This window comes from Clytia hemisphaerica, unplaced genomic scaffold (assembly GCF_902728285.1).
Source record: "Clytia hemisphaerica strain Z4C2 unplaced genomic scaffold, Clytia hemisphaerica genome assembly, whole genome shotgun sequence".
Classification (NCBI taxonomy): Eukaryota; Metazoa; Cnidaria; class Hydrozoa; order Leptothecata; family Clytiidae; genus Clytia; species Clytia hemisphaerica.
In genome coordinates this window covers 681,185-701,720 of record NW_027104060.1, presented here as the reverse complement: position 1 = coordinate 701,720, position 20,536 = coordinate 681,185, and the positions used below count along the sequence as shown (strand labels likewise).

Sequence of the window (20,536 nt, the reverse complement as noted above, 5' to 3'; positions counted from 1 at the left end):
AAGTCTGGGACTCGGTATATTGGCAAATCTAAAACGTATATAAACGTCTTCCGGGTATTTGAGGCGTTAAGAAAATCGTCTAAATGAGGTTAACTTACCATGAATATGAAGTAAATAGTCAACGACACGCCACTGATCTCCAGCACTGGTCTCCACCACATGTCCGAGAATGGTGTATAATATCGATGATCTCTGGGAATCAAGATACCGAGGATGGTCCAGATCAAGGTATAAAGGAAATTCAACGCCAACATCTTTGCTGAGCCTCGTTTTCCGAACAGGTTCCATTTGACGTGTAACAAACGTTGGAAAACGGGATGCATGATAATATCAAGTTGATCGTATTGGACAATAACCTGGTGAGAAAGAAATGTTCAGATAAATTGAGTGAGTTTGGGGACTGGGACCTATCAAACACCCTATCAAGGGCGAGGGGCCTGGGATGGAGTTTAACAAGAAAAATAACGTCACATGTCTGAAGTCATTGATTTTCTTACTAAAGGTCGGTCTCCTCTTTCGCGCGAAATGAGTGAAAACTTTTTAATATTTTTGTAAGGTCATTTGTCGGTTAAAAAATGAAGCAATTCCATTGGTTCTTTTTCAGCTTCTTTTTCTGGTAAACTTTAACTCAGTTTCCTCGTTTCCTCACGCTTAAAGGGTTGATAAGTGTCGATTGGTTATGTTGTCTGAATATCACTGGGATTTTACGGCAATGGGTATAAAAAATGTTATCAATGGAACTTACCTCAATAAGTGTTCTGGCGTACGATTTTTCTTTCTTTCTCTAATTATATTATACGGTGACACATTATATCACATTATAGCAAAATCCAAAATGGTCTGGGAAGGGGGGGGTGTCGTGAAAGTTTTAAAAGCTCTCAATACAGTCCCACACTTTTTACAACTAAGATTAAAGGCCGGTCTCCACTTGCGCGCGCTAAGATCGCACCTTTTGGCTTCAATCCTTTTTGCTTGGAAAAAAGATTACGTCATAAAAATGTAGCACGTGCTCGAAAAAAAAGTTGAATACATTTCAACTTTTTTCAACCGCTACATCAGATCGCGCTAATAGAATTGCTTCATTTTTCTTTTGACCAATAGCGTGTGGAAGCTTTGTTCGAAAAAGTGCGATCACAGCCCGCGCAAGTGGAGACCGGCCTTAATTAAGAAACCCAAACGTGTAATCCAATTAATTAATTTACCTCCAGGGGTGTTTTAGCATATGACTTTTCTTTCTTTGTCACTCGTTGTCCAGAGTCTTTCAGAAGCCGCTTCTCCGCTTTTCGTCGTTCGACCTGTTCTTTTCTCTCTTTCTTCGACTCCGGAATATACTCCACCATGAAAGCAGGATCTGGTTCCAGGTAACTTAGATAATAATAATGTTTTCGAAACGCCAAATCAAGGAGATGAAATTGTTCGACAGCTTCTAATGCGATTTGAGGCATTTTTTCGATCATGAGGGATAAACATGAAGTTCCGGAAGAATCGTAAACACCGGCCGGTGCACCTCGGTCAATCAAAAAACGTGCTGCATCAGTACGAGCTATATAGCAAGAACAAAAATAACTTAAATACGAAAGACACTTAAAACAGACATAAAGTAAGTAAGTATACTTATCGGGGAAAACTTCGTCGGGGAAAAGTGACGAAATTTTGGCCAAGTGACGAATATTTTTCCCCGACGAAAATTTTCCCCAGCCTTAATGCGTTTACCAACTACTAGCAAGTGACGAATTTCTCCCCGACGAAAATTTTCCCCGACGAAGTTTTCCCCGATAAGGTATACTTATTTGGTGGTTATCAGCGGAGCTGGGAGTAAGGGATTCTATCCCCGTTTCTATTTGCGCTAGACCTGGGAGGTCGAATGCTGAGGTGAGGCACAATATCTACTCTCAGCTCCCAGTAACTTACCGCTTGGATCAGATTACCCAATCTTAACTACCCATTCGCTGAGTTTGCGGTGACTGGGGATCGAACTCACAACTCTTAGATTGTCAAGCGAATGTTCTACCGACTGAGCTACCCAGCCACGTGAAACAGACCTAAAGTGAAAACCCATGGGTCAAGCGACTTTGTTAGATAGACAAATAAATATAAAAAAAGAACTTTCTTTCAAACAAACTCATTATAGGAAGGATAATTTCTAAAAGTGGTCTAACAAAGAAAACGGACGGTTTTTCATGCGTGATAATGTTCAAAAAGATGTCTTATGAGTTTTCATTCTACCGGTAGTTTTGTATCACTCAAAAGAAATCAGGAATAAATCTTTTGAATACAGTTGACACTCATAAACAACACTCTGCTATTCGATACACTCCCTTATCATAATCCCTTTATAAATCGAATTAGAGAGCGTCAACAGTACCTGTCTCAGCTGCCACAAAGAGAGGCGTTCTTCTCTTATAATCACGATCATTGATTCGTGCTCCTAATCTCAACATAACTTTGATTGAGGATGCTGCATTGTTCTTAGCTGCATAATGCATTGCTGTTTGTTCTTCGCCAAAGGTCTTTGCACCAAGATCAGCTATGGAAAAATTCAATATAAATGAATGATTCTATTATATAAGTTTCCATGCAAGAAGTTTTGAATTTAGAGATGTGATAAGACGTATCCAAGGAGGTAATTTCCTAAGTAAGGGGCTATAGCCTAAGACAAATTACAAAAGAAAATGAAAAGAAGCCGCGCAGGAAATAAAAAGTCATTGTCAAAATGTTTCAATCGTAAGAATATGTCAAAGCTTTTAATGGAAGAAATTTTCAATATCAGGGATGTGGTAAAACGGTTCCATGAAGGAAATGTTCCAAGTAAGGGGTGTGGTGAGCCCTTGACACGTTAGAAAGTTTAAAATACGCGGGAAAACCTTTTTTGGATGAAATTTGAAATGTAAGGAATGTTAGGGATGTGGTAATACGTTTTCAAGGAGGAAATGCTCTAAGTAAGGGGTGTGGTGAAACCTCACCACGTTAGAAAGTTTGAACGACGCGGGAAACCTTTTTTGAAGTGAATTTCAATATCAGGGATGTGTTAAAACGCTTCTAAAGGAGGAAATTATCAAAATGAGGGATGTGGTGAGACCTTACCACGTCAGAAAGTTAAAAGGACGCGATGGAACATTTTCAATATTAGGATTTAAAAGAATGAACTTACCTCCATTGTCAACCAAGAATTGAACCATGTCGTCATAATCAACGGCTGCCGCTAAATGAAGGGACGTTCGCCCAAAAGAATCGCATTTATTCAAATCAGCTCCATGCTCGATTGCAAAGCGGGCTACGTCTGGATGCCAACCTCTAGAAATCTCATGTAAAACTGTTTGACCATGTTTGTCAGGAAAGTTGATGTCTGCTCCATTATCCAAAAGCGACTCAACAAAATTTAAATCTATGAGCTCTTCTTCGTCCTTACTTTTGGCGAGTTTAGAAAAATAAACGATCAAAGCTCGACAACTCGCCAAATTATCCCCCTTCTCGTTGGTAGTCAGCCTTAGTTTATTATAATAATTATTCTTGGAGTTTTGATGTCTGACTTCTTCGAAATCTAGATCCTCAACATCAGAATCTAAAGTTCCGTAAGTTGCTTTCAAAGTCGATTTTGTGATGGCATCGGATTCTTCAATCGGGGCGGGTCCTTTCCGATAATGATCCGTTTTATCCTTCTCAATCCGTCTTTTGGATGAATAATTCCGATATTTAGATCCAGTTTCCATTGCGATAGACTTGGATATTTGATCCATAATATTAGCCTGTGGACCACTGACACCTGCTTTAGCCTTGACGGGACGTTCATCTTCAGTTAGGGAATCTTCAAAGGAGACTCCGTTGTTGAGCATCCTTGCAGCTGCTGAGCCTTTCCGAGCGTCTGAAAAAGTAATAATTGGAATCGATATCAATAGTGAAGATCTCGTGGAAGCATTACCGTCCTGGCAACACTAAAAAGAGAGTTGATGTAAGTGTGTTTCTCTAGGACAGAGAGACGGTAAGCATTTCATTTGTCTAGACCTTGATCGACTGAGGTCGACGGTAAATTAGCACTTTTACCGTCCTCGATTTCGGGGGTCATAATTGCGAGTTATTTCAAATCGATTCAGTACTCACGCCCCCGTCCTGAAATACATAAACTCGCTAATGAAGAACGAAACAGAACATTACTCTATACATGGAAAGTGACCATATTCACTTCTTGAAGGACTTCTAATTTCATGAAATGAAATTTCAAGTCATCCTTTAAAAAATCTTAAAGTAGATTTTAAGTGCTCCAAATATAAACTCAAACATCTGTTAAAAACAAGCAAAAAACTTGGCGCGTCATCAAGTTTTCAAACTGGCCTTACTACGTGTTCAAAATATTAATACATCTTTCATCACTTGGAAAGTTTGTAAGTGTTTGTAGAAACCACTCCTTGACGTCACAAAAACATCTTATAACCCTTCAAAAATTGAGTATGTTCAAGAAAACTTGAAGGTTCTATTGTTCTATTTTCAGTCTTTTTTTGGTAGTAAGAGGAAACCATGTCAATATAATAAGACCTTTTCACCCCAGGGTGGTTTCCACATGATAGGACTTAAGTTATGGAGATTTAATACCTTAAGTTGGTCCAATGTTGACATCCCTCAACTAATCCCGACACCCTTTCCAGAGATATAGGAAAACATAGGAAGGTCGGAATCACTGATTGAATAAGATGTTTTCACTTCTGACGACAGCAAAGAAATAACGTTTCAATCAACGACTCCCACCTTCATCCAAGCTTTAAAGATGGGTGTCGGAATTAGAAGAGGTCGGAAGTCGACATTAGACAAAATTACGGTACATTCTGTGTCTATATTAAGTGAACCAGAATTATCGTCAAATAGCAAAAAAACATTATAGACAAAAAAATCCAGAAAATGATACAACAAATTTAACAACCTTTTTGATTGTTCTTTTTCATTTGAAAATTTCAAGTACAGCTCAACCATGCAAAAATCAGGCTATAATAATATGTAACGGGATGACTACACCAGGTTTTATAGTAAGTGAGTGGGAAGGCGTGTAGCAAATGATATTATGTATCCATGTTAAACCTTAAACTCTCAACAAACTACACGTTTTTTATAAGAGCAAACTATATAAGATCACGGGGCTTCGAATGCCGAAATGTTAAGAACAAGTTAAGAACATTTAAAGGCTTTGCTGACCCTAAAATACCCAATTTCTTAGTAAAATAGACAAAAATGCTCAAAAAATTGTGAAAGTAAGAACATGTTGAGAACATCTTTAGGCTTAAAAATCTAAAATTTAAGAACATCCAAAAGATGTTCTTATAAAAAACGTATATCATTAAAACAAGAAAAGGCGTGGTCAAATTTACTAAGAAAGTGAAGTAACAACTCGTGAGAAAATACGAATGTGAGTTTAACTTCATCCGAAATTTAATCTTGTTAAGATTTGATAATTAGTTGCTTGGCAACTATGATTAAATAATTGGTTTGATTTTTCCAGAAAATTGTATTTGAAAGAGCAGTAACTAAAAAACAAATGAAATATTCTTAATTAGGAAACACAAATTCAGTGGTAAAACCTTAAAATGGGCAAGGACCTCAAAATTTTCCCAAAGTATGAAAATCCTTAATTTGATAATTAGAATTTCAAACTAGTCACTAGTCTTAAAAAAAGCTGACATTTCAAGTCAGTTTAATTTGAATGCTTAGCAATTATCATTTTATTAGATCAATGATGACATCACCAGACTTAATTATAATGACTACAGTAACTAAAAATATTCACCGAGAAATTCAGCGTCTAATTAGCTTAATGAGGGACTGACCCTAGTTTGACCTAAGGTCAAATAGTTTACCTAAGGCCGGTCTCCACTTGCGCGCGCTGCGATCGCACTTTCTCCACGCTATTGGTCAAAAGAAAAATGAAGCAATTCCATTGGCGCGATCTGACGTAACAGTTGAAAAAAAGTTGAAATGTGTTCAACTTTTTTTTCGAGCGCGCGCTACATTTTTATGACGTAATCTTTTATCCAAGCAAAAAGGATTGAAGCCAAATGTGCGATTGCAACGCGCGCAAGTGGAGACCAGCCATTAAAACATTTGACTCTGCGAAAAGGGTTTTGATGGACTAGAATGGGTCATTCCATTTTATATCCATACAGGGAGTTGGACGAACATTTCTAGGGGGATGGGGTAATAGGAGTATTTTTTTCATTTTTCCATAGGGTAAAAAGTTATTCTAAAATTACCAGAGGGGAAGAGACCGATTATTTTAGTTCGTCCACCGTCACTCTTAAGGTATGAAAATAATTTTTCCGAGAGCTCTCTAACACATTTTGCCATTTTCCAGGGGGTATCCACGCAAAATATTTTTTTCTGCCTTTAAAAGGTTCGTCCATCCCCCTGAATGGAAGTTTAATGAATTTGGAAGGAAGGAAGAACGAAAGGAGAACCCCCCCCAAGCAGACAGCATGGGCCCTATCCCGGATTAGTTATCTATTCTGGGCCTCTATTCTAGGGTAGGAAAATCATAGCGCTTTCAAGACACTGTTCAATCAAGAAACTTAAATGAAAGAGATTTTATTAAAGTTTCTTGAATTAACATGTGCTTGCTTCACAACAGAGCCATGGCTTTATCGACAACAGGTATGGAAAAAGGATTTTCTCTCACGAACGCTTATTCATATGAGCAATGTCATCACCCCAGATACAATATCTGGCATACTTCCTCTTTCCTTATGTCAGAGTATGTACCTGATTCCCTCACATCACATGGTATGGGCTGACCCGGGCAAAGTCACATTCACTTGCCAAGTGAATCATAGCACCGAGCGGGAATCGGACTCTGGAGTGAGAGTCGAGAACGATAACCACACTACTATTGCATTTGAAGAAATTAAGAAGGAATCAAGCCCTTTCTGTTAAGACAGTATTCATTCTGTAGATGTTAAGTAAATTCGGAGGAAAACATCATAGGTTATTAAAAAAAGAGTCACTAAAATTACCGTATAAATGGAAATATTTCTCCACCATTGCCATTTATAAAAAATAAATGCTGATCTCAGCAAAATTGTTGTTGATAGTTCAAAATAACCCCAATGTTGTCGTCGAAATACATACAAAATACCTTGCTCTTTAACTATTACAATATTGAATCCACGAAATAACCTTTCCTTGTAGATTTAATCATTTTTATACACAAGAAGTTGACAGATTTTCCAATCGAAAACATAAAACCACATTTAGATATTGATTTGAGAACCATTATTAAACATCTTTTGGACATTGTAAAGCCTCTTCTTGACGTCATTGAATGCACTTAAGTTTTACAGGCTTTTGGAGGCCAATAACCAACTTGGATAGCCCACCCATTTTTGAAAGAGGGCTCCGGTAGGGCTTTAGATATCTTGTTTTTATAGATAGTGTTTTACCACTCAGTCAAATGGCGATGGAGCTTTGAAAAGTCTCTTTTTATCGGCTTCATATGTATATTGGTAACAGTTATTCTATAGCGCGGCATTGTCCTCGCGTCTGATTGGCCGAAAATAATCTATTTTGCTTTTACGCGCGAAGTACTAAAAAAATGGACAAATTTGAATGTGTCTATACTATTTCTCACGTTTGGACAAAGGAGGCGCAAAATTATTAGTTTTTACTAAAGATATTTATAATAATTTGGTTGACTTTTAACTCCAAATATGACCAATGACAAGAGAAACTTTGGAAATAAGATCCTCCACCATTTCCTGGGTCCTCTCATGTAAGCGAGTTTAAACATGTACGATTCTATCATCTTCACAAAAAAAGTCAACAAATAGGGAATAATTTGAAAAACGGAGGTAAGCCCGGGGCCGAGTAAACAGTTACAGATGCATTTACTTTTGCTCTAAACTTAGACGATCCTATCGTCTACACAAGATCACTAAAAAAGGGAATAGTTTAGGAGGCGGGAAAAATTGTGAATGGGTAGTTAGCCCGGGGCGGAATAAGCAGTGGCGGAGGTGTTTATAGTTGTTCCAAGTTCTACCGCCAATAGATTTTCCGTAAAACGCCCTGCCACCCTGACTCTACTGCGCATATATTTTTCCCGCTTTTTACTATCCCTCTAACGGACAATAGCATCGTCTACTCTAAACTCTACTGCCGCTATTTTTTCCGTAAACCGCCCATTACGGCTGTAAATTCTGCGCTAGGAAAGAGGAAAAGAAGAAGTCTACAATCATGGACAAAATATTTGAGACAAAGGGGATTTCCCTGCGAAATTCTAAATACCACAAATGATTTTTTAGCGCGTTAAACTACAGTTAAATTCTGAAAAACGTTAAAATACATTAAAATCTCAATATATTTCGACCATGATTGCATGTCTTGACTTCTTCAACAAATATGGATAACTTTGAGAAACGGAGGTAAGCAGTTACGGATGTGTTTACATTTGCTCTAAACTCTACTGTCGCTATACTGCCGAAAAGAAGAAGTTTACGTCTTCACTTCGTTTTTTCTTCTTTTCTTGCACGGAATTTACAGCCATAATGGGCGGTTTACGAAATAAGAAATTTGAAAAATAATATTACAAATTTTCTCTAAAATGAATCACATCTCATACAAACCTCTATCATGAAGAGTAGAAACGTTCATGAATCTCATGGCTCTTTTAAAACTTCAAAAAAGTGAATCTACATCCATGTTTCATATGTTTGCTGAATTTTGACGAAATTTTATGACGATATTTGAGGTATTAAAAAGAGTGGCCTTTGCAAAATATGGGACCGACCATAACACAATTTAAATCAATTTCGCTCTATTGCTTGGCTCTTGACATTTTTAGGATGACGTAATCAGTGGCTAGATGACGGCAAATTCAAGCGAGGATGCAAAAGAGTTCATTATTGATAAGAAATTCATACTCCAAAGTTAACTTTAAAGTTAAAGTTAAATTTCCAAAACCGCAAATAGAATTACTGGAGACTTTATAAGTTAGAGGTGACGTATGACATCCATGATAAAGAAGTATTCCCACAAATGACGAGCGAAGTTTTTAGTACCCATCGTTCCTTGCCGTTTACACTCTTAAGCAGTGAGAATTGAAATCCCCATTGTAGATATCAAATAGTCTTCCAAAATATCTTAAAACGTATAATAAATCAGAACGTGTCTCAATGAGTAATCCTATACGTGAAGTCTCTTTAACTCGAACACGCACGGAAAACACAAATTTGTTCGAGTTAAGGAAATTCCGAGAAATAGAGTAAGGTTAAGGCATTGTTAATTGAAAATTGTTAAATAGACTAGAAACTTGCCTGAGTTAAGGAGACATTCGAGTTATAGAGGTTCGAGTTAAAGAGATTGAATTTTTCTTTGAAGGACGAAGCAACTAACTCACCACCATTCTTCTTGTTGTTAACACAGTTCCCATTGCAAACACCCAGCTTTCTTTTCGCCATTCCGATACATCAACAAAAAACAAAGTGTTACAACTACAGACTACAGCACTTAACTAAAATCTCGTTTCCGTAGGAGTTGATCCTAACCTCTTCGAAATAACGAATAAATCCTTCCTATTTTGATTGCGGATTTGAGGTTTAGGATCAAGCGATTTTCGCAGTTTTACATAACCTGCAAATCTTCATTGTCTTAAAATAAGCATCTATAGGTTTCTAAACCAATCAGAAAGCGCCTTACAAAAACTCCTATAAGAAACACCTATCAGAATCATGTCTCAATTTTTATGGTCACCTCATTAGAAGATACTAATAACATAATTAGCAATCCTCTACATGATTAATCTTTGCTAAATAATGGTTGCGATTAAAGTTAATTAACGACAGAGGTAATCCCTTATAAAGTTTCACAAAAAGAGAAAACTATTCGTAAAGATTGCGAGTAAAGTCTAAAGCAAGTGCTTTTCCATGACTCTAAATAATTCTCTTAACTAACTTCTTTTGCAATAAAAACATCGCCCGATGGTCAGGAGCTTTGCTTACAGCCCTGGCAGTTAATATTTATATTTTTTCTCTCATGCTTGACCACGATGAACAGTTTTGTACTTATGATTTCGCCATAGTATTTAGTGTAGTGGACGATGACTTTGTTGTTGTTCAAGTTATTTAAAAGAATATTAAAAGGCTTTGCGGGCGCTAAAACACCTATTTTCTTAGGAAAATGGAGAAAAAAAAGCTCACAAGATGGTGAAAATGGTGAAAATTTAAAATTTATGATGTTCTTATTAAAAAATGTGTACTTCAATTGATCAATAATTTCAGTGCGATAAGTTACTCATAGATAGATAGGAGTGGCAATAAATTAACAAAATTGTTGATTAAAAGGCAGATCATTTATAAACTGTCGCCATACCTGAATTCAGACTTCTGTTGTTGTTGTTGGAGAACCTATTGTAAGACATGTCAAAAGATGAACGAACCAACCAAACACAAGCAAAGCCAACCTACTACACTGATTATACCGAATATTCAGACTAGCATTGTGATTAAGTTGTTTTGAAAAGCTTCCAATTCTAGAAGTAAGTTCAATTAAAACCAGATACTTAAGACTTGATCATATTTATCAAAAGCGTCATTTTATTTCCTTTTAATGAATTGAGTTGTTAGGCGAGGTACTAAATAAGCCTTTTTAATATATCCTAAATCAAAATTGAATTCTGATCCGGGGATAAGCTGCTGTGCAATTTACCTCTAATCAAGTAAATAGTATTAATAAAATAAACTTCCAACGGTCTTATAACTGAGCAGTGGTTTAAAACTCTCACATACCACAACGTTATGTAAATGTCACATATAAATTTGTAGTCCAAACTTCCAAGAGTTCTGGTTACCATATTACAAGTCTATGTTCTTCTATCTGCCGAGAGTGCTCGATGATATCAGAGCTTGTTCAAATTAAAAAAAAGAGACTTTGTTGGTTACCATATTACTTCGAATAAACGCCTCTGATTTTAAACGCCCGTTCATTAAAGGAACATTTTTTGACAAACGCCTCATTCGAAAAGAAATGCTTCCCCCTCTAGGTGGGGCGTTTATTTAAAAAATAGCTGTAAGGAAGAATCATATGCCGTGGGACTGACGACCCATCTTTAGTCGATCTCATTTTAACAGGTGAAGCTAACCAAGCTCTATGTCTAGAGTATCTCAGTCCTTTGTGTTTAAGCGATCATAGTTGCTTGACCTTCAGTATCAAATGTGATGCTGTATTGAAACCTAAATCAGAAAGATACAAGTACGAGGACGCAGACTTTGAAGCAATGAAACAAGATCTCAACTCTGATGATTGGTACAAGCAATTTCCCGAGATGGCTAATTCTAAGTCAACCGAGGAGCTTTGGCAGCTTTTCCGAAAGAAGATTTTGGATATACGAAACCGTTTTGTACCCATAAAGATCATCGGTGGTCAAAACTGGAAGAAGAAAGGTAAAATACCTATTGGAGTTCAACTTCGGAAAGAAATAGCAGAGAAGAGACGCCTCCATGGATGTGGATGGATGAAATCACCGCCCGAAGAAAAAGAATACAATCGAGCAAAATACACCCCTGTAAGAAACAGAGTGAACAAATTGATGAGACAAGCTCACAGGAACTACGAACAAAGAATTTGTGATAACGCAAAGACCAAACCGAAGATCTTCTGGTCACATGTGCGTAACAAGATGAAATCTTCTAGTACAGTTTCATCACTACTTGAATCACTAAATGTCAAAACATCGTTAAAGCACGAAGATCACGAAAAAGCCAATATACTTCAAGGACAGTTCTGCAGTGTATTCACAAAAGAAGCAGTAGGTGAGCTTCCTGCATTTGAAAAGAGAACTGATTCATCCATCGGAGATATTCATATCTCTGAGGAGATGGTACAGAATCAATTGAAAGAGCTCAACCATAATAAGTCATTCGGTCCAGACGAAATACACCCTAGGATACTAGCGGAATTATCTGACTATCTGTCTCTACCCTTAGCTGTAATCATGAACAAATCTTTAGTTGAAGGCTCATTACCACGAGATTGGAAGGTGGCACATGTCACACCTATCTACAAAAACAAGGGACCTCAGAATTTGGCAGTCAATTATCGACCTGTTAGTTTGACATCAGTAGTGTGCAAATTAATGGAATCAATACTGAGGAAACACATCATGAAGCACCTTTCCGATCATAATCTTTTATCGAACAAACAATATGGCTTCATTAACAACCGTTCAACCGTGACACAGCTTTTGTACTATCTGGATAAATGTTATGAGAGCATCTCGAAAGGAAACGTTGTTGATAGTATCTACTTCGATTTTGCTAAGGCTTTCGACACTGTACCCCACCGTCGACTATGCAAGAAACTATCAGCATATGGCATCAACGGTTCAATCTTAAAATGGATAACGTCATTTCTAACAGGTCGAACACAATCAGTAAAAGTGAACCAGTCCTTCTCGACTACAGACCCTGTAGTGAGTGGTATTCCACAGGGTAGTGTACTGGGACCAATACTGTTCGTGCTATACATCAATGATCTTCCTGAAAAGGTCATCTCATTGATCCTACTGTTTGCTGATGATACCAAAATCTTCAAAGAAGTCAACTGCATCGAAGACTCTGTTTCCCTTCAGAATGATATAGACACACTTGTAGAATGGTCGAAAGACTGGCTATTACAATTCCATCCTGAAAAGTGTCACGTTCTGACGCTAGGAAAGTTTGGAAACATCAAACATGCTCATCCATATTCCCTAGATGGACGCCAATTGGAACACGTCTTTGAAGAAAAAGATCTTGGAATCCTCATTGACTCAGAACTTACATTTGAAGAACACATTGCAAAGCAAGTCAAAAAAGCAAACGCGATACTTGGCATAATCAATCGAGGATTTGTAAACATGAGTACAAGTACATTTAAAACATTGTATTGTACGTTTGTTCGCCCGCATCTGGAGTACGCTCAGTCAGTATGGTCTCCGTTTCTACGTAAACACGTAAATCTGATTGAAGGAGTACAAAGACGGGCAACAAAACTTGTTCAAAAATGTCGTAATATGTCTTATGAAGAACGATTGCGTGAATTAGATCTTCCTACGCTCGAGTTTAGAAGACACTTTTGTGACATGGTCCAACTTTACAAGCACATCAACTATTACGAAAAAGATACCATCCCAAACAAGATAGCCCGTCGAACGCGACCAAACAGAAGGCACAACTTTGAGATGATTCCAAACTTTGGAAGCGATGGACTCCGTGGTGTACAAACGAATTCCTTCTTTTATCGAACTATACCAACCTGGAATAAATTGCCAAAAGATGTCGCTGAAGCAAAGACAGTCAAAGTCTTCAAAGAAAGACTCAACACTGCATGGAGTAAACACCCGAAAAGATTCAACACAAGACAATTGTAAAATACGTTGTATATTCACGATCAGTTCCAGAGGCCCTCGTGCGCCTAGAACTTTGTTACATTATAATAATAATAATAATAATATGGAAGAGACAAACTTTGATTTGTGTTAATCTTTCAGTACACGTTTTTTTATAAGAACAAACTATACAAGAACATCATGCTTCGAGGGCCAAAATATTAAGAACAAGTTAAAAACATTTTAAGGCTTTGCAGACCCTAAAACACCTATTTTTTTAGGAAAATGAACAAAAATGGTGAAAATAATATGTTAAGAACATTTTAAAGCTTAAAACTCAAAGAGTTGAGAACATACAAAGGTTTCAAAAGTTTTGAATGTTCTTATAAAAATTGTGGAATAGCGATGTCAATGCAAAGGTGCAACTTACATTTAGATTTCTTGAGTAAGGAGCGCATTAATTCGGTCTGATTTTACCAAAGATAAATATAATATTGCCACAGTAAAATCTTAATAGAACATAATTTGCAATACGATCGAGACCCCTTTAAACATGCGATAAAATGGTTGGATAAGGGTTTATGAATAATTCAAGGAAGGTTTGTTAAGATACAGTTTCTTAATAGTAGACCCTATGTAAGCCATAAGAAAAGCCTTTGTACTGTTATGTAAGAGATCGTACTAAAAATTTTAACCCTGGAAAAAAGGTTGCGGTATGAAGAACAAATAAACTTGATTTTGACGCCATGTTAGTAAGGCCCTATTTGACCACAAAAAATTCTATAATTTTTTATAATATATTTTGAAAGCAATCCACAACGTATTTATAGAGGCCCCCTAGCGAAAAGTCTGATCACGAAATCACGCAACTTTTTGTCTTCAATCACGATCACGAAAATCCGTAAAAAATTTGGATATTCACGCATCCCTTTGAAAAAGTCCAAATCACGCATCACGGCTCAAAAATATTTCGAATCACGATCGCGCTTTGACCTCTGATCACGCAATCACGAAAAAAAATTCACGTTATCACGCTAGAAAAAAGTCCCCATCACGCCATCACGAAAACCACTTGGGGGATATAACTACGAACCCGCCTTTAAAAGATATAGAGTCAGAACTGAAAAAATCACTAAAAATATTAGGGATGATAGTAAAATTCTTTGAGTCCTCTTAGATACACAAAGGCTTGGTTAACCTAAGCCAAAGCTAATCATTTGATTTGAATTATGCGAAGAATCGATTGACTTTTTCTAGTTTAAAGAAAATTAGGAAGAAGACAAACTCTTACAGTTTCTGATTGGTTCTCTCTAATTCGATCTTTAAGGGACCAGGAGTTCTTCTTCGAATTACAGAGAGTATTTCATACTACTTTCCGGCTAAGGGGATCAATATTTTAGGACGATTCAAATTATGGAGGCTCAGAATAAAGAGAGAGTTAAAAGTGTGTAAAAGTCTTCTGTCCAGAACCATAGAGAGTAAACTTACAGTAACAAGAATAATGTTTGCAAAAAGCGATCCAAGTACAGATAACGATTTTCTTAGTTCTCGGTACCGTTGGTTTGTTCTGATGATTAATTGATGCGTTCTGTTGAAGGCTATTCATTCACGAAATGGTTTTTCTGTATTCTTTCATTTGTGTAATTGGAGAATAATAAGAACAAACTATTCTTGAAAATTTTTGTTCTTGATGAATTTAATTATTCTTTGATTGAGAATTGGCTAATGTTAAGTTAGATAACGTGATAAATCGTCAGTTGCTTTTCTTTTTCGAATACTGTAGACTTCATTAGAGTGTGAAAATTTCAATCGGATACGTCTTGTCAGCGATTAATGGGATGTTTCATCATTCAACAATCGATCAATTATATCAAAACTATTATATATCAGAAGTGAAACATTTGTACTTGTTTATCATCAAAATCTTCATTTATCCAAACAAAATTTCCAAATAATTTGAAAACCGATAATTATATAAAACACACAATTTCAATCTTCTCTATCACGAGTTATAGAGAAATTTTTTAACATATTGTGCAATCGAAAATTTGGATATTTTTCGGAGGAAAGAGGCTGGTGAAAAATTGTTTTGTACAAAGTATCAAATAAAAGTTAGAAACAAAGCTCAAACGAGTAAAAAAAGACAAAAAATTCAAAACCAAAAACACTGGACAATTTCCCTTGAAATTAGCGAGGGGGCGAAATCCTTTTTAATAACAACACACCGATTTTGTTATGAAATATTGTAAAATTCGGCCTCTAAAATACGCAAATATATTTCGGCCTTATTTAATTATTCCCATTCATTAGACTAATATATATTTAATAAAGGTAGTCTCGTTTGTAGGGGGAGTAAAATAGTCCATTGGTATACTGAAATTAGAAAATTAGACCTAAATTTGGGTAAATTTGATAGTACACGAAATCAGAAAAAAGTATATTTCTTTAGGACATCAATAATATTTATGTTGCTTTTTTCGAAATTTATTTGCAGGGTAGTAATCCCAAAATTTTCGGATATAATTGAATTTCCAGGGTAAAATTTGCTATCTTCACAGATACGGATCTCCTTTATATAGGGCGTGAGCGGAGTAGGTTCAGTTTTAAAGTTCATCTTTGATAAACTTGAAATTATTTTCTGGTTAGGTGGTAGTGCTATAAAGTTGACTTTTCAAAAGACTTTCCATTCAATTAGAACTTCTATTATTCGAATCTTTCTACAATTCAAACTAATTCTAGTCCATGTCAAGGAGAAACCCTCGTTAAACTCTTTCTTTAATTCGAATCTCTCTGTAATTCGATTAAATAAGATTCCCTTTTGGAGCTCGAATTAGTGAGAGTCAGCAGAAGGTTCTTCACCAAAAAATGAATGAACACGAGAAGGGAACTAAGATTAGTCAGAACATGCTAAAAACGCAACCATGTTTTTATAAACGAACAAGAAAATAAGTATTTTGACCCTATTTCAATACAATACCCATTCAAGATAATAGACAATGCCCACTGGAGGGATTAAGTTATGTAGGCCGGAAAATAGAACATGGGATTAACATTTTCGGATAAACAGTTTTTTTTGGTAACAGCGGGTCACAAAACCTATTTTTAACAAAGAATAAATAAATAGGTAATAAAGAGTGAGACTGACGTATATAATAATACACGTTTTTTTTATAAGAACATCCAAAATTTTTTTTAAGCCTTAGGATGTTCTTAACCTTTTAAGTTTTAAGCCTAAAAATGTTCTTACATGTTTTTATTTTCACCATTTTGTGAGCATTTTTGTCCATTTTCTTTAGAAATTGGCCATTTTAGAGTCTACAAAGCCTTAAAATGTTCTTAACATTTTGGTCATCGAAGTCTTATTGTTCTTATATAGTTTGTTCTTATATATGTAAAAAATATTTTCTTTGTATAACTGAACTCGATAATACCATCTTAATTAGTAAGGGGAGGAATAACAAGGGATTACCTCAAGCGCAAGTGATCTCTCATCAAAAAACGAAGTTTTTAAAGAGAAATTTCCACCAAATTATAAAATAAGGACTCGGATATGATTATATGTTTTTCTATAAGCGAAGCGTTCATAAGCATATGCAGGCTCAGTTTTTGATACCTAAGTAATGGATCTATTGTTTGAGAACAATAGAGTAGTGCTGAGAAAAATGCATCCGTTGTATATATCCGTTAAAAGTGAAGCTGGCCTTGTTGGGTCTCAAAATGGCAGCTGGAGCTGCGAGTATAGTAGCTTTCTTGTCTGCTCTTCAAATTTTAAACATACATACAAATTCAACTTATACTTCGAACCTCCCCTTTCTTAAGGGGGGAGATGACACCTTCCAAAAAAGTGAAGAAGGGGGGAGATCAGAAATTTTCATTAAAAAGGGGGGGGGGGTAGCAAGGAGGGGGGATCGTTTAAGAAGGGGGGGGGGCTTACATATATTGTAGATTATTTTCCAGCACTGTTATGAAATTTGGTCTGCATGAAAGGAAGTTCTTTATTTTCACTAAAAAGTGGTATTCTATTTGCCAGACTTAAATTTTCTTTACTGTTTCCCCTCCCTTTTTACCATAGAAAATTTAGCCCAAAACCCTTGGGGGATAGGCATTTTAAAAGGTTGGGGGAATGTCAAGAAGGGGGGGGGGATCATTTAAGAAGGGGGGGAGTCAGACCCCTTTCCGCAATTTGCTTAATCCTGGTAGCAGCCCTAGTTGGACACGCCCACACCCCTACCAATTGGAATCAAATGTCGAAAAGGTTGATTCTTGTGCTAGCCAAGCAAACCCGAGGCTCGCTAATGCTTCTTCCTCGATGTCTTTATAATAGCCTGGCCGCAAGAAGTCAAGCTTACTGGTCCTAATTTGATCAAATTAAAAACCAGTAAACCAGTAAATTTCAAACCATAATTTCAGACATAACTTTTGTTTCTATAATTTAATTACACCCGTATTATTCCTTAAAAGAGGCTCGTATACTCTCTAGCTCTTTAAATGTCAGTTTCACCTTTTGTTCTTGAATTGTCCTCAAATTATTCTTAGAACTTGGCAAAAATTTAGCCTTGAATAAAAGTTCTATCAAAATTAGAATTTCTCAATGTATAAATATTACCAAGAATTGAGCATTCAAAAACCTCGAATTATAATTTTCCATGTCACTTAGAGAAAGCTTTACTATTGATAACATGCTTCACAGACCCGAGATCTACGGCTAATTTCAAAATTCATTGTTTTACTACGAAGCAATAAACACGAGATACACTCTGATACAGAGTATACTATTACGTGCATGCTTTAATAATAATAATAAGAATAATAACAAAAATAAACCATACCTTGTTCAATTAAAGGTATATCCATTTCGCTGTCTCCCATTTTTGAATCTACAATTTTCACCAGGGAAAAAACACCTCTACAAACCAAAGATCAGCAAAAATTCACTTATTTTTAAATGAACAGAGTCGACGACCAGCATCACCCTTTCTCAAACATCTAATGAGAGATAATCACTTAAAATCATTTAAAAACAAAATATTCCAATGATAATACCTCTAAATACTATAATAGTGGGTGATATTGAAACTAATGCAATCAAAAACAGATGAGAGATTGTTAATAGCACCTGATTTAATTAAAACCTTAATCTTTAATCTTTACAATCTATTGGTTGATTGGTTTTTTATTATAAGAACACAAATGGAAACAACTCGGAAAATCAATTTAGGTATTTTTTTCAGCCAATTTTGATGAAAGTCACTGTTCTTGAGCTCCGCACACAAGGCTAGATCAATCAGGACTAAAAAGCTTCTCAAATAGTATCAGGGTACCCGGTAATACAATTTTCCATCGAATCTGTGTTTTGTGCTTACAACAACTACAACACCGATTTTCCTCTAAACTTTCCTAAGCATGTCCTATTGTAGAAAAGGAAATTGTTTAGACAATATAGCCTCTATTTTCTTTCATACACACCCCTTAGTGGGAGTCAGGCTAAATAATCAGTTAACATTTACCCCAGGGTGTCTGCTAATTTCATCACGACTATAAACATCAAACTTGAATGAACAGGTTTTATAAACATCAATACCACTTCTTCTATATTTAGCTATTTTAGGTCTCGAGTCAAATCAAAGACTTTCCGAGGTATAGAGAATATACGTTTTTTTATAAGAACATCAAAATTTTTGAAACCTTCGGATCCGATGTTCTTAACTTTTTAAGTTTTAAACTTAAAAGTGTTCTTAACTTGTTCTTAGTTTCACCGTTTTATTAGTATTTTTGCCGGCATTTTCCCAAGAAATGGCCTGTTTTCGAGTCCGAAAAGCCTTAAAATGTTCTTAATTTGTTTTTAGCATTTTTGGCATTTAGTTTGTTCTTATAAAAAAACGAGTGGGGCTCGAGTCCAATTCATAGACTTTCCAAGGTATAAAGAATAATGATTAAAAGAGGGAGATTCAACACGTTTTCAAAGGATGTTACGTTGCGTTGTTATATAATCAGCATCTCTGATAAACGCATCAAAGCATGCAGGCAGGCATTAGCGTATGTTATTGGGCTATTCCAGAAATAGTCTGTACCCCTATGTTGAGGAGGTGAAGAGGTGTGACGTCCAGGGTGGTCTGGAAAAAAAAAATGCAGGTTGGCCTGGTTTTTCGAGTGCAAAAGCCCAGGGCGGTCAGTAAAATAAGGTGGAAAATCCAGGATGGTAAGTAAAACGGGATCAAAAATCCAGGGTGGTCCAAAAAAGGAGAAAAAAATCCAGGGGGGTCACCTATCCCTAAAAAAACGTCCTCAACATAGGGGTTACAATTTTTTTCTGGAAAAGCACATTGCTGAAATGTTGGAATGTTCCTGAATGATAGATTCGAAATAACATATAAAAAAATTCACTCCATTAAGAATTAGTGAATAAGTTCTTCTTATAGAATCAAAAACTAAAACAAAGGGTGTGGTGGTAATCCTACACAACTAAGAGAGGTCCACCACACCCAAGAAGAACACATCAACAATCACTGACAAGATGGTGTGACGATTTTTGATTGTCTTGGAACGAGAGTACTAACCACACACGCTCCAATACCCTGGTTGAAAATTACCATATCAGCAAAATATGACTCGAAAAAACTTTCGTTGGAAACTCGGGACGATCAACGTTCGAACTGGCAGGGAAGACCAAAAACTTGAACAAATTGTAAAGGAAATACGAAAAGCTAATCTATCGATTTGTGGACTGCAAGAGATGAGACGCATCAAAACCGGTTCAGCTTTGATATCAAATGAAAATATTAAATATGAAGTTTATTGGTCAGGATATTCATTAAAACGTATCCATGGAGTTGGAATAGCTGTCAAAGTTGATAAAGACATTCTCGTCGAAGAGATCCTAAATATCAATGCACGTATAATAATCGCCGATGTAAATGTAAAAGGATGCTCGTTACGGATAATCAACTGCTACGCCCCAACCGAAGATGCAACCGAAAGTAGTAAGAATTTGTTTTATTCTACACTGAAAAAGCAAATGAAAGTCGAAAAATGTCGGAAAGTCATATGTTTAGGAGACTTTAATGCAACCACCTCTGCGGCATGGTATAATTCCTCACTGAGAGAAAACGTAGTAATTGATAATCTCGAAGTTAACGACAACGGTCAAAGATTTCACACCTTCTTCAACGAAACAAATCAATCAGTACTTAATACATGGTTTAC

At 36.2% G+C, this 20,536-nt stretch overlaps 1 protein-coding gene across 1 annotated transcript in view; it reads right to left on the bottom strand.

Annotated features, from left to right (window-relative positions):
- LOC136812361 (uncharacterized) overlaps positions 1-20,536 on the bottom strand; it is a 36,714-nt gene that overhangs the window by 6,450 nt on the left and 9,728 nt on the right. The window contains exons 2-5 of the mRNA XM_067068857.1: positions 3,152-3,862; positions 2,366-2,527; positions 1,203-1,543; positions 99-356 (exon numbers count right to left, since the gene is read on the bottom strand). Coding sequence (XP_066924958.1) covers positions 99-356; positions 1,203-1,543; positions 2,366-2,527; positions 3,152-3,862 — 1,472 coding nt within the window. The remainder of the gene's footprint in view (positions 1-98; positions 357-1,202; positions 1,544-2,365; positions 2,528-3,151; positions 3,863-20,536) is intronic.